The sequence below is a fragment of the Crocodylus siamensis genome, chromosome 5, assembly GCF_052110815.1.
Source record: "Crocodylus siamensis isolate JL-2025a chromosome 5, ASM5211081v1, whole genome shotgun sequence".
NCBI lineage: Eukaryota > Metazoa > Chordata > Crocodylia > Crocodylidae > Crocodylus > Crocodylus siamensis.
This window is the reverse complement of record NC_143399.1, coordinates 128769208-128783408: the sequence shown is the minus strand read 5'-3', so window position 1 is coordinate 128783408 and position 14201 is coordinate 128769208. Positions and strand designations below refer to the sequence as shown.

The window sequence follows — 14201 nt, the reverse complement described above, 5'->3', positions numbered from 1 at the left end:
AATTAGCAACATACTTTGTACTGGCATTTTTACTTGAAGAGACTTTTTGATCAATATGAAATCTTTTTCTCTTTATTTATATGGAAATTATGATTAAAATTTAATTCTTAAAACCTATAATCACCTTACAACCAGAAAAAAAGATCTTGAAGTTCTTTCACTGTTTGTAAGCCGGGGGTGGGGAAGCAGGGAGGTCAGTTCATTAAGTTTTATTTCTGACTTATCTCAACTTTTGGTCAGCTAATACTTAGGTTCAAATTCTAATTTTTTTTTCATTTTTTTTTTAAGTACCAACCTGTCATTAGCATCAGTGGGTACTTTAGTGTCCCTGGTACTGTTATTTCATGTATTAACTATTTTTTGCCATACAATTGTAGTTAGGCAAGAGTAGGATAGTTGTAACCATTGGAATATTTGTCTCATATCTCCACTAAAAACACTTCAGGATTCCCAGTTGAGTGAGTAAATTCATTTTTCAGCATATAAAGTTTCCACAGTGGACAGTTTACATTTTTCCCCCCTCGAATCAAACTAAATCAGTCACAAGTGTTTTAGATCTTTGAATGAAAATAGATTTGTCTGCACTGAGGCTTCATAGTCATAGTTTTGATCCTTTTATAATCATAATAATTGGGGTGTGGGAGGAGGATTTTGGGGGATTTTACATTTTTGTTTTCTTTTAAGACAGTGGAGGCCAGCCTTTTTGCCAGGCTTACCACAGATTAGCCTCATACCCTCCCCCAGTGCCACTTTGATCCTTTTTCCCCTAAACTGCTACTCTGCTTTCTGCTTCCTACCCTGTATTCTCCGTCCCATCTGCTACTGTTCTTCCTGTCCTCCAGTTTGCTGTCTACCACACAGAGGTTACATGTATGACTTAAAGCAATTGTGCTACAGGTTGGGCACACTTGTTCTATGAACTGTGTACTTCCTGATGGTTTAAAGTGGTAACCTCTGGCCTTTGGAGCTTTTCAGCTTTTAAGAAAGGTGGCTAAATACTAGGGTTGCACCGATGGAGATTTTGGGGGCCAGTACTGATAGCCGATTTTTTGAAGAGACATGTCAGCTGATATCTATCCAATTTCTGATACAGCTACATCCAGCTGGTAAGTCTGTGGTGGAAGGGGAGGGGAGAGGGAAGGGAGTGGGGGGGTGGGAACAGATCAGTGCCTCCTGCACTGCCCAGCTGGGGTGGGGTGGGTGTGGGACATCGCGGCAGCTTGTCTGGAGGGTGCAGGGAGGAGGAGTCACTCCTGCTGCTGTGCGCACCGTGGGTGGCAGAGGGCAGTGGTCTGTATGGGGTGGGGCAAGGCAGGCTGTGGCTGAGGCCGAGGGCAGTGCTGGGCTTTTTTCAGCCGGAGGTGTGGGGGGCTGAGCCACGGGGTGGACAATGGCACTGGGAGGGGGCTATGGTGAAATTTGTGGTGGCTGTAGCCCCCTCCCCCATAGCCCGGCTGCTGCTGACCACCTGAAGCACAAGTCAGCACAGCCCTAGTCCACAGCTGCAGCCTGCCTTGCCTATACCCCATGCAGATCCAGGGGCACACATGTGCCTCCCCCTCCTCTCCCAGTGCCCTCCCAGGGTGCGCGCAGTGGCAGGAGCTGCTGCCCCTCCCATTCCCCCCAGACGAGCCGCAGCTCCGTCCTGCACCCACCCTGGCCCAGCTGGGCAGCGCTTACCCCAGCTCCAGTCCCACTACCTCCCTCACTGCTGGGGGCATTGATCTGCCTCTCCACTCATTTCCCTCCCCCCTCCCCTTTCACCATACCAGGCTTACCAGCTGCATGCAACTCTCCAAGCTGATGGGCTGTGCTCCTCGCTGCGTATGTGTTGTGCTGTGGCTACATGCATGCATGGGCTTTTATCAGCCAAATTATTGGCCACAGCAGGCTCATTTCAGATTCAATCAATTTTCTTTATATCATTGCTGATCTCATATCAGACCAATGTATTGGTGCACCTCTAATAAATATGTTTCATTCCTTCCATATGAAAATTTTAAATGCTTTTGATTTGCAGGGCTTAATTTTAAGGAAGCAAGCTTATTGGTGATTAGGTTTCTTTTTCTCAGCAATCTTTTTAGATGGTGGGTTCTGTTTTTGATAGTTTTGGAAAGATGAGACATTTAGTAAGTAGTCTTTATATTGTCTGCAGCAAATTCAGCTGTTTGTATCAAGATGGTTGACCTTTTTGTTTTTTTGTTTTTTTTAACTTTGTCGTTCACCTAACTGCATTTATTTTGTTCTTTTTCTTCTCTTACGTGGTCTGGCTACTAATTGACAGGTCTTGTTCTCACTTTTCTGAGCTGACCATCATACTTGTTAAAGTATGAAACACTGCTTTATTATCAACTAGTCTGGGAAGAATGATATAGCTTTATTTTTGTCACTTTTCTGCTTGAAAGTATTAGCTTTCCATTTGTGACATTTTTCTGCTTACATTTATATATTATAATGCCATGCAAAATGGACTTTCTGTATAAAATGTTGAATGCTTTCCAAAGTCTTTGTACAAACTACCAAATCCAAAACCTTAATATATTGTTAAGCAATACATAGTGTTCCGCATTCTCAGTTTTTATTAAAAACAAAAACAAAAAAACCTGGGAATTTTTCAGGGTTTACCTTTGAAACCTAAAAACCAGGATGAAATGAGGGTAAAACAAAAAAGGAAGAAAATCAGTTTAAATTGTGGAAAAATCGATGGTGAGGGAGTAAAGCTGGGACTAGGGAAGGGGTGTGGTGAGGGGCACAACACAGCCTGTTGGCAGCTCCTGGGGCTGCAGCAGGGAGCAAAACAGGAGGAGCTGTCAGTGGGTGTGGGGCACAGTACTAGCTGCTGTGCATCCCTGGGAGGGCTGCAGGCTGGGGGGCCTGTGCTGGCCTTTTCCTGCGCGGCGCATGCCCCCAGATCAGCAGCAGGAAGTCCATGGCACCACGCCCTGCCTTTCTTCCCTGGCTGTGTTTGTGCCCCTCCCCCCTGCTGCTGCAGCTTGCTGCTGGGCTGCTCTGGTGTTTGTGGGGAGGCAGAGAGTGGCACACAGTGGGATGTAGTGGGGGTGTACCACCTGCCCTGTCTGGGATATAGAGCTGGGAGTCTCCCAGGGAGCAGCTCCAGCCCCAGGGGTCGTGCAGCGTGGTTGGGTGCAGTGCCCATCCCAGAGAGTGGGACCAGGCTCCCTTGCCTGCCCCCTCCCCAGGGGGGCTCACAGCTCCCAGCACTTGGGAAATGGTGGAAGCCGGAGCCACTGGGGTGCAGCTTGGGCCCACCCCACCCAGGGTCAGAGCTGGGACCACTGGTCCTCCAGACAGTGGCTCCAGCTCCCCTCCCCTAGCCCCCTGCCACCCTGCTCCACATGCCACTACCATTCCACCCGCACCCATCTGGCCAGAACCGTGTGCCTCAGGTAACTGGCACAGCAGCATGTTTAGCTTACCGGTACCACCCAGTATTCAGTTCAAATCCCTGTTAACCAGCATGAATAGGGAATGGGCTATTCCCTGCTTGTGCCACTTAAAAGGGATTTAAACTGAAAAGCAGGTGTAAATCAGTAAAAACTAAAAAAATCGGGGAATTTATCAGTGAAAATCTGTAAAAAAAAAAACAAACAAACAACTGAGAATGTGGAACACTAGGGATATACTTTATTGCTCAGAAGGTCTGGCTATGAATTTCAATGAGATGCTAATATTGAAGAAAGGGCATTCTTTGGTGTTGCCTCAATATCCAAATCCTTACCTGTCCTACAGATGCTTGATTGATTAAAGAAAAATTCAATTTGTAGCAATGACAGGCTAAAAAACAAGAGTACTCATGCATGCAATCTCTTAAAGTCTGTAGTATTTCAGTGGGTTTTTTCTTTTGCTGCTTTTTTTTTTTTTTTTTTTTACAGAAGATAATTTTTCATCCTATTACGAAAGATAGTTTTATTGAATGTATTTTTCCTATTCTAAAATAGCTCTTTAATCTGCAAAAGCAATATAAGATTATTTTTATCCCTTTGTTTTAGTTTTGAAGCCACTTATACACCTAAGAATTTCTCAAAGTTTCTGAAAACATTTGTTTTTTTCCTAGGATTTCCCCTAACCCCCATTGGTTTGATTTCTGTAAGCATATCAAGGAGTGATTGCACTTTTTCTGAGCTCAAGTAGGAATTATCAGTACAAGTGAATCAAAAGATAGGCTGGAGAAGGGATATATAACAGTGGGATTATTCCTCAGCCGGAAGTGGGTCCAACTTTAGTATGTCTGTTTACTGTTTATTTTAAAACAATACATGGACATAGCTAATTCCTTTCTTGCTGCAAAAGGTAATGAACAAACAATATAAAATGACTTTTAAAATCTAAATTGTGCTTTTTCCTTTTTAAAACAGAGACTTGCAGCAAAGCATTGCAAGAGAACCCAGTGCTCCCTCTATTCCATCACACCCTGCATATCAGACCATACCTGCAGGAGGAAGCAAACCAGTTTCGTCAACTACTCCAACTCCTGCACCCAGAACTATGGTGGTAAATGAAGGCTTTAATGTTAATAAGGTTACAAAGAATGGTCCAGAACTTTCAAATTGTGTATTAATTATAATTTTAGCATATATGTTTCTAATGGACTGAGATTCTACACTTTAATTTATATTCCCGAATAGAGGTAAAGGGATAAAGAATATTCAGGAAAATAAGGTGGCATTGATGGCCACATTTTAATTACAATCTCTGTTTTACTAACTTTCAGTTTATTTGTAACGTTTAAAAAATATTTGAATTAAGGAGTTTTATATAGCATCACAAACAAAACATTATTTAAAAAAACGTTGCCTTGAAAATCTTGGTCTAATTCTCAGTCTCTCATTCTTTTAGCCTAGTAATAAACCACAACCACCAGCACGCCCTCCACCACCAATGATTTCTTCAGCAAATACATCCTCCTCTTCTGCACCAGCAGCCACTGGAGCTGCTGCTTCTCCAGCAGCACCAGCAGCTGGCTCGTCTGCAGCTGGCAGTACCCCATCACAGGCACAAGGACCTCCGTATCCCACTTATCAAGGATACCCAGGGTAAGCTAAATAATTCTGATGTATGTTGCACTACAGGTATGTATGATGAACAAAATGATGTACTCAGCTACAGGTATGTATGATGTACTCAGAAGGTGCTTGCTTGTTAAATGAGAGTAAAATTCAAATAAGCTGCTATCATGGAAGCCATTGGGTATTCTTGTCTGCTGTAGTTCAGAACTCACGCTTCTCTGATTTGTTATGTCCTCTTCCCTGTAGACACCATTTTAATGCAGCTCAGCAATTCTGAAAGGTGGTTTGCAAACCACTGAAAGTCCTTGCATGGTTGATCTGGGACTTCCTGCTTTTCATATTGCATCTGCATGTAAAATATTTTTAAATACAGTTTTCTGGACCTGAAACTGTCTTTTCTATTGGCAGAATTGGTTTTATATAACTACAGTTCATCTTTATTTGGCTCTGTAAGGATATTCATTTTGCCACCCCCCCACTCACCCAAGACATAGTACGTGGAGTAGAAACATTTAAAATGCTCCTATCCTAATTTTGATTTTGAGTGTAGCATGTACAAACGGATTTAATGGCTCTCAGTTCTGCTTCTCCCTTCTCTGTGTCTGTCTGTACCTGTCGTTGTTAATTATACCTGCATGTTGAAGCGATAATCTCTTGCATTAATCTGTTTGGTTAATGAGCTGGAGCTTGTAAGATGCAGCTTTTACAAAATATGCAGTGAAGCATTGATACAGACTGTGCATGTTTGGAAACACTTTACATGCTCTGCTATTTTCAAAATTAGTACAGTTTTGTTTTAGAACTTGATTTAATCTTTTTAGGGACTTGTCTGTTTTTTGACCTGTGGTCTTGTGGGCAGCAGTTGGGAATCCTGCCACTTGGAGCCTGCCAGGTAGCAGGAGCCTAGCTCCAGCTGGCTAGGCTCTGGTTTTGGCTCGTGTGTACTGCCCCTGCGTGCGCTGCTTTGGTTTTTACTTTGTGCACATATCCAGGGTCAAACCCTGCCCCTCCCTGTGCTGCTCCCGTGCAATGTGGAGAACACTTGAATGTGTGGTACTTCAGATATGCCTACGATGCCACATACTGCACAGCTGTGCTCATCTGGACACAGCCTTTGAGTCTTGCTGAAGAAGAGAATGTGCTTTAGGGAAAAACATGAAGATACTATCCAGGGGAGGACCAAGCCTTTTTTACCTCTCCCTGTTGCTACAGAGGCAAAGCTGTCAGGAAAGCAAAAAGGATTTCCAGCGTCCTCACTTTCTGTGAACAAAACTAGCAACATGTATAGGCTTCTTTAGTAGCCTTTTGTCTTCCTCCCATTGTTATGATTGTTTTGTAGCTCCTCTCAGGGCTCTAGATATAAATGGAAGTGGAGAATACAGGCAGTCCTCGACTTGCAACTTTTTGAGTTACAATGTTTCACACTTACAACATTTATAAATGGACCACCCTGTTGACAACAAGTTCTCTATGTTGCTCATCTCCCTGGAAAACATCTGTCCAAACTTCCTTGGACACTTTCTTTAAGAAAGCAGACGAGACTCCAGAAAAACCTGCAGCCAAGACTCCAGAGAAAACTCGAGCCAAGAACCCTTCAAAAAGTCTAACCAAGAGTCTTTCAAAAAGTCCAGCAAAGTCACCTCCAAAGAAGTCCTTCCAAATCAATATGATTGCTGTTTACAATATAAATACATTAATGTAGATAAATTACTCATCTATAATTGATCGAGTACAAAATTCTGGGCTATTTTTGGTGAAAATAGGGTATCAGGCCGCCTTGGTTCAGGAACCAATCCCCCATTTATAACATTGTATCCTATGGGAAAATTGGTTCTGAGTTGCAATGTTTTGACTTAAGACGCGGTTTTCAGGAACCAATTATGTCGTGAGTCCGAGGACTGCCTGTAATTAAAAAGCAGCTGGAGACTGTGAAAGGAGAAGAGGCTAGTAAGAAAATCTTGAGTGACCACACAGAATGAGATTTCTTTCCCAGCTATCCAGGAGCACTGTCACAAGTCAGCTGTCAGTGCCTGCTCTGCAAATATCCTGGGAAATTACTGCTACTTTTGCCTCTCTTTCCACGTTAGAGTGATCAGAGGGGAAAGAATATCTCTCTTTCTCAGGCGGGAGCTCTTTCTGTCCTCCCACATAGTTGCTGCTAAGAATACTGCACCCTGTGTTAGCTCAGGGCTGGTCAGCATACTGTGTCTTCTAATCAACAAGTTGGTAAGGTCTGAAAATGCTGATGGCATTTAATAATGTTAAATTTAACATTTCTAGAAGAGATTTTTTGGCTTAAAGTACAAGGTCCTTCTAATTCTCAAAAGCTGTTGTCTTTAAACTTTTTTCCCTGCTGTGTTGATCCTAAAATGTTAGGCAGTTAGTAAATTCTGTAAAGGGAGAGACTGTCTGTCATGATTGCCTGTCTTGTTTCCTTTATAGTACTTCTTAATTCCTCAAGTTTTTTAATTTTCACATTTAGCAGTTAATGGATGTTGTTTTCACAGGTACTGCCAGATGCCAATGCCAATGGGCTACAACCCTTACATGTATGGCCAGTATAATATGCCATATGCCCCTTCACCTATGTATCCAAACCCTGGACAAGCACCGTATCCAGCTCCTCAACAGCCTGGATATCCTTACCCTCAACAGCCTTATTACCCACAGCAGTAACAAGTCTGCGAAGAAACCATGCTTGTTTTAAATTTGAAAGAAACTTGCAATAAGCGTACTAAAACTTTAGCTCCAGTTAATGTATCATACTGAATGCAGTCTGTAACTCCTGTCTATTGTTAATGCTCAAACATGTCTAGATCAGTTTCTGATTAAGCTAAACATCTTGAGAGATTTGTTGCTGCTGCTGCAGTCCAACATTAGGCATGATGTAAAAATTAAATTACTGCATAATTCAACAGTGTGAAACTACACTACACTTAAACTAGACCAAATATTTCTTTTCAGAAATCTTATAAATAGATCATTGGGATTTGACATGAAGTGCTGAGAACTGCGTGCACTGGGTGTGATATATTCTATGGAACAACATGGGGTTTCCTTCTATATTCTATTGGTTTGTATTTTTTGAGTTTAGTTACAATATGCTATTTTGTCTAATACTCAAGGCCTTGTAAATCATAAGCAGAAAATAAATTACTTAAGACTGGTTTACACACTTGTTGTCATTACTGTAAAACACATTTCGTTTGCCTCTGGTTCTGGTTGTCTTTTCATTTGCACTGGTTTATAAAATGGAATTAGCCTCTCCCATACTTAACATTGGTACAGTTTCAAATATGCTGCCCTCTCTTTTCTTTGCCCCGCCTAAATCTGCAAACCAACAATGAATTGGACAATGAGTTTGAGTTTTGACATCCTAAAATAGGTATTCATTATAGTTCAAAATTTTAACTTTTTTTTTTGCAGCCACGTGGCCCAATAGTCTCTAAAATATGGGAAGAGAGTAAACAATTTACTGTAGTCACCTGTTAAAGATTCAAGGTGTTGGGACCAAGAAGTAAGTTGAACCAACTCAGCTTCTCAAAACAGAAGATACTTTGTAATGTTTAATGCCTCATCTGCTCAGGCATATAGAATCTAATGACTCTTGGAGGATCTCATTTTTCATATTTTGTGGGAAAACTTTGCCTCTTTTTCTTTCAGAAATGCATCAAAATATGAACAGTTGAGAGCTTATCAGTGAAGAAATTTCAGTTCATTTGGAAAAAAAATTGTTTTTATAAACTAACGTGTTAAATAGTGGTAGACTTCACAGAAAAGTCCTGTACTACCTATTTTACCGTATGAAAATAGATACTAGAGTTGTTCTAGAATTAAGCTAACTGAGAGTTGAACTGATGTGGGATAACATACTTTTGCATTTGGCTGTGGTTTGGTTAATATTCCTGTTGGGGAACAGTCATGGATATTTTCCAACCTTTCTTCTCTTCACATCCTCCCACACCAGCAGTAGTTCATAAATTTACATAGTAAACCTTCTATTGTAAAAAGCTTCCATGTACATAAATTAGTTATGAATTAGGTTACACTGGTTAACTAGCCACTATAAATGTGATACGGATGGTTAAATTAATACTGCTAGAAGCAAGCCGGTGGCTACCATGGCTCCTTCTATACAAGCATAGATTTTTGTCTTATAATGTTTACCTCTTTCTTAATCAGTGCATGTAGTACTTTGCCCCAATTCTCTTGTAATACTAGTTGTGACATTCGTTGCACATGAATCACTGGTAGCTACAGTGGCATGATGCTGGTGGGGCAAAGATTTAAAAATGGATTTTATATATTTGTTCTGTCTAGCCTGGTAGGAAGATCATATTAAGGGCCCCTTTACATTGGCAGGTAAAGGTGTGATAGGATTATGTGCAATCCACACAACTGTGCCTTCTGCCATGCCACATGTGCCCCTGCAGTGGCAAGAAGCGATCTACAGCTGGGAGCCCCTGTAGCTGATGGGTCTTTCACCTGCAGGGGTGCCTCATGGTATAGAGGGAGAATAATTCCTATTATGTGACTCAACTTGGTCACAGTTCAGTAGATACAAGAATCTTTTGAGGAATGTTGTGATGCCCAGTCTCTGTAACAGGAGGTGAGTACTGGCTCTACCAGGTGCCCTGTCCCTGTCTCCGTCCCAGCATCCTGGCAACATTCCCTAGCTCTGGAAGCATTGGAGGAGTAGGGGGAACAAGCTGTGCTTGACCATCCCTGTTCTTCAAGCAGCATGCCCTGCTTATGGTGAACAGCCTGGCTCCTTTCCCCGTTCCTCCCATGCTTTTAGAGTTGGTGGAAGAGGCCACAGGGAATGCAGAGGCTGCATTCACTCTTTCAGGTACAGACTGGGCATAGGGAGAACAGGATATAGAAGGGTCTCACCTCTGTATCAGTAGCTATTGTTTTCTCCTGCCTCCTGTAGGGGCAGCTGCTTTCTACAGGGGTCCAAAGGTTCCATCCCCAAGCTCCTCAGTCTGTACTACCTAGCAGCCCCTGCCACCCTATGCACTGCCATACTGTTAGGGGTGCCATCCCGCCCCATGAGAACCTTTTAAGGGTGTCACAGGGTGTGAGAAGGTAAGCACCATAGGAAAAAATAATCTTTTAAGTTGGGTGCTACTAAATTGTGAAAAGTTTCAGGGCTTCCTGTCTTGAAGGTTGAGAACCACTGAACTAGGATGATGGAAAAAGGCCCAGAAAGGTGAATGCTGCTGGCAGTTCTTCAGCAAAAAAGGGAGCAGATGTGACTTTACCGGCAGGAGCAGAGTCAGTACTGGGTCAGTTAATTTAAACACTAACATTTTTTATTTGGTGATTTTTTTTTCAAGACTTAGTGGGAGTAAGACTTAATGTAGCTGTATTTTAGGAAAATATCTTGGAAGAAAAACATGTAAAGATTTTAGACTTATTTCAGTTTTCTTATTGAAGGGGGGCCTGACAGCAGTTTGTTATGAGAAACTGTAATCTTTTACCAAAAGTAGTAAGTAAATGCTCATTTGGCATCTGCCTTATTAAGAAATTTACTTCATAATGCCTTCATTAATGGCAAATGTGTTTGAAAGACAGCATCTCTTACTTGTGGCTCAATTCATAAACTCAGTGGAAATATTTACCTCTTAGTTACAATTTTTTATAGTGGCCCCAATCAGAAATAGTACCATTTTGTCAAAGGTTCCATACAAATGTATATGATGACATATTCTCTGTTCCGAAGAACTTAATATAAGTCACACCCGTGACCAGGGTTAATATCTGCCTACAAAAGTCATATTCTTGGGCAGAACTTACTTTCTGTATTAATAGCACTATAGCATAACAACCTCTACTTTTAAATATTCTTTTACGCCAGTGATTGAGAGCCACTGAGGTTAGATGAGTCAGTACAATGGTGATTTTTCAACAAGGGTGCTGCCAAATTCAAGGAATTTGTGGAGGAGTGCCTTGAATCTAAAAAGTTTAAGAACCACTGCTTTGTGCACCTCTCTCTTCTACAGATATCTTGCACTGAAAATAATACAGCACTGTAAGAATCCCATCTGAGCACAGCTCTAGAAATGACTTCTAAAACTACTGACAAGCACTTTTTGTTTTGTCTAGCCTGGTAGGAAGATCATGTTAAGGGCCCCTTTACATTGGCAGGTAAAGGTATGATAGGATTATGTGCAATCCACACAACTGTGCCTCCTGCCATGCCACACGTGCCCCTGCAGTGGCAAGAAGCGATCTGCAGCTGGGAGCCCCTGTAACTGATGGGACTTTCACCTGCAGGGGTGCCTCATGCACCCTTGTGGCCTAGAGATTGCAGCATCACCCTGTGGCTGCTAGGATGGAGTCCTATAGGTGGGTCTCAGTAGCACCCCGTGGCTGCTGGGACCCATAGTCCGTAGGTGCTGGGTACTGCTGGGGCTGAGAGTCTCATCAACTGTGGGACTCACAGCCTCAGTTCCACATGGCACACCGCTGTAGCTGGGAGCCTGATCAGCTGGAGGAGCTCCCAGCTGCAGAGGCAGACTTTGTTACATGTGCTAATTAAAGCCCAATAGCAACCAGCTATAAAGTTATGCATTTTGCAGCAGTAACTTTATAGCTGGTTGGACCTTTTATGGCGTGATAGTTAATTTGATTGTGTAGCCAGACAAAATTGCGTGGTTAACTTGTTAATCGCGTGACACACAATGTGTAGAGGTGTCCTACAGATGATTTGGGGGGGGGGGGGGCCAAGAGGAGGGGATTAGTTCTTGCCAAAAAATTGATCCTGATTTGAATTCGCTAAATAGTTTCACCTAAAAAAAATATTCAGGCTAGCTTTTTTACAAATCTGAAAAAGAGAAGAGTGGTCTTTTACTCAACATCTCCGTGGTTAGGGCATTCACTCAGGATGTTGGAGTGTGGAGTTTAAATCTCTTTTTATCACCTAGGAGGCCTTACTCAGCACTCTGGGGTGAGCCGATCTCTCCTGTGTATCCTGTTCTAACTTATATAAAGTACTTAGATATTTTATGGGGCAGGAGCTGTAATCCAAATGTCCCAACTTCCAGGTAAGAGTCCTATACACTGGGCTTATGTAGTCATATTGCCTTCCTGACCAAATGACCCCCTGTACATGTTACACTTAAGATGTGATTAGCCAGGTAATCACCAGAGATCCTGGTTTTCTCTGATTTAAAAAAAATAAAATAACCCCAAATCCACATTTTCCTATGATTAAAATGAAAAATAATTTATATATATTGTGTGTGGGGGGTATATTATATATGTGTGTGTGATGTTTCATTTTAATCACAGAAAAGTGTGGATTTTGGGTTCCCAATTTTTAGATTTAAAAAAAAGGGATTTTTTTTATCAGAGAAAACCAGGATTCCTGCTAATTGCACTTCAAGTTGTAACCCAGCTACACATTCAACCAGTTAATAGTGTGATAAAATAAGCAATAAGCTACAAAGTTATTGCACATATTTTGTGGAATAACTTTGTAGTTTGTTCTAATCACACCATTAATTGAATGTGTGGCTAAGTGCTCCTCTGTGGCTGGGACCCCTATCAACTGAGGGGCTCCCAGCCCCAGGGGTGCACCAACTGCTGCCAGCCCCACCACTGATGAGGGTTGCAGTGGTGGCAACACTGGCAGCTGCAGGGCTTGTGGCAGGGAGAATGCTGCTGCCCCATCCGGCCCCACGAGTCTCAACTGTGGAGCTTGCAATGGTGAAAATGTGGCTGCCTCTGCAAGCCTTGCAAGGTATAGGGATTACAGCAGCAGTGTTCCCCACTCTGCCCCTGCTGCAAACTCTGCAGCCAGTGTTGGCTGTGGGGCTTGCAGGGCTTACAGTGGGAAGAGTACTGCTTTTGTTGCAAGCCTCACAAGATGCAGGGCTCACAGTAGTGGCAGTTCCCCATGGTGCCCCCACTAGAAGCCTAGCTGAGCCCTGTTGGCTTTAGGGTGTGCAGGTGTGGGAGCTGCGGCTCGGGGAGCCCAGGATCATGATCCCAGGCTCCTCCTGCATCAGCAATAAGGCAAGATTGTATCTAATGCACGATCCTGTTATCATGCCTCCTGCTATGAGTGTGTGGCATGGCAGGAGGTGCAATTGTATGGATCATGCATTAGATTTCCTTATGCCTTTTACCTGCACATGTAGAGGGGCCCAATAATTATTTAAATATTTATACAGGATGCAACGATTTCAACAGGAAAGATTGAAAGCAGCTCACTATAGAGTACCCTGTAGTGAGCCAGGGGGTCCTGTGGACTGAAGCAGGTCTAAGTCTAACTGGCTTCTGCTATTGTGACATTTTCAACCACTTTTAACAGTTAAAAATTGTCAAATCCCTACAGAAATTTGACATGGGACTAGTATGGGTCCTTTTTTATGTGTTGGAAAAACTATCACTTTACTCTTGTCAGGGGCCATCAAAAAACACAAATCAAGGATCCCTTTGACTTGTAAGATGGAGGCTTCTGAGGTAAGATGTGATGGGGAGGCAGAGGACACATGTACACGCACGCACAGATATATATCTCTATAGATATATATACAAGCACATAAACACACATATATATGCACACGGGTAATTACACACAACACAAATATGCACACACAATGCACACAAACATGCACACAAACATACATGCATGTACAAACAGACATGCACACATACATACACAAATATATATACATACGCGTATGCAGACTCGCATACATACAAACACAAACACGTATACATGTAAATACATGCGTACATGCACACATGAACACATCTACAGAAACATGCATATAAATATAAATGTACACATATACAGACATGCACATATATATATATGAGGGGTGATCAAAAAGTTCTAAGACAGCCTTTATTTTAAAGAACAGTGTACAAACAATATTTTTATGAGCTGTCCCCTTCAAAGTAATCTCCCCCAGATGATATGCACTTGTCCCAACTTTCCTGCCACTTTCAGAAGCAACGCTGGAAGTCTTCAGCTGTGAGTTTTTTGAGTTCCGCTTTCACGTTCTTATGGATGGTTGAAATATCATCAAATCTCCTGCCTTTCAGCTTCATTTTGATTTTTGGGAACAGAAAAAAATCACATGGGGCAAGGTCAGGTGAATACAGAGGATGTGGTATCACAGGAATGTTTTTTGCAGCCAAAAATTCTTAAATGGAGAC

The 14201-nt window shown here is 42.3% G+C and overlaps 1 protein-coding gene across 2 annotated transcripts in view; it reads left to right on the top strand.

The window, feature by feature from the left end:
- The window catches only part of PDCD6IP (programmed cell death 6 interacting protein), a 51732-nt gene extending 43534 nt beyond the window's left edge, over positions 1-8198 (top strand). For both annotated transcript variants that reach the window (XM_090050322.1, XM_090050321.1), the window contains exons 16-18: positions 4377-4512; positions 4858-5054; positions 7535-8198. In XM_090050322.1, coding sequence (XP_089906448.1) covers positions 4377-4512; positions 4858-5054; positions 7535-7703 — 502 coding nt within the window. In that variant the 3' untranslated portion in view covers positions 7704-8198. The remainder of the gene's footprint in view (positions 1-4376; positions 4513-4857; positions 5055-7534) is intronic.
- Positions 8199-14201: the final 6003 nt, after the last annotated feature.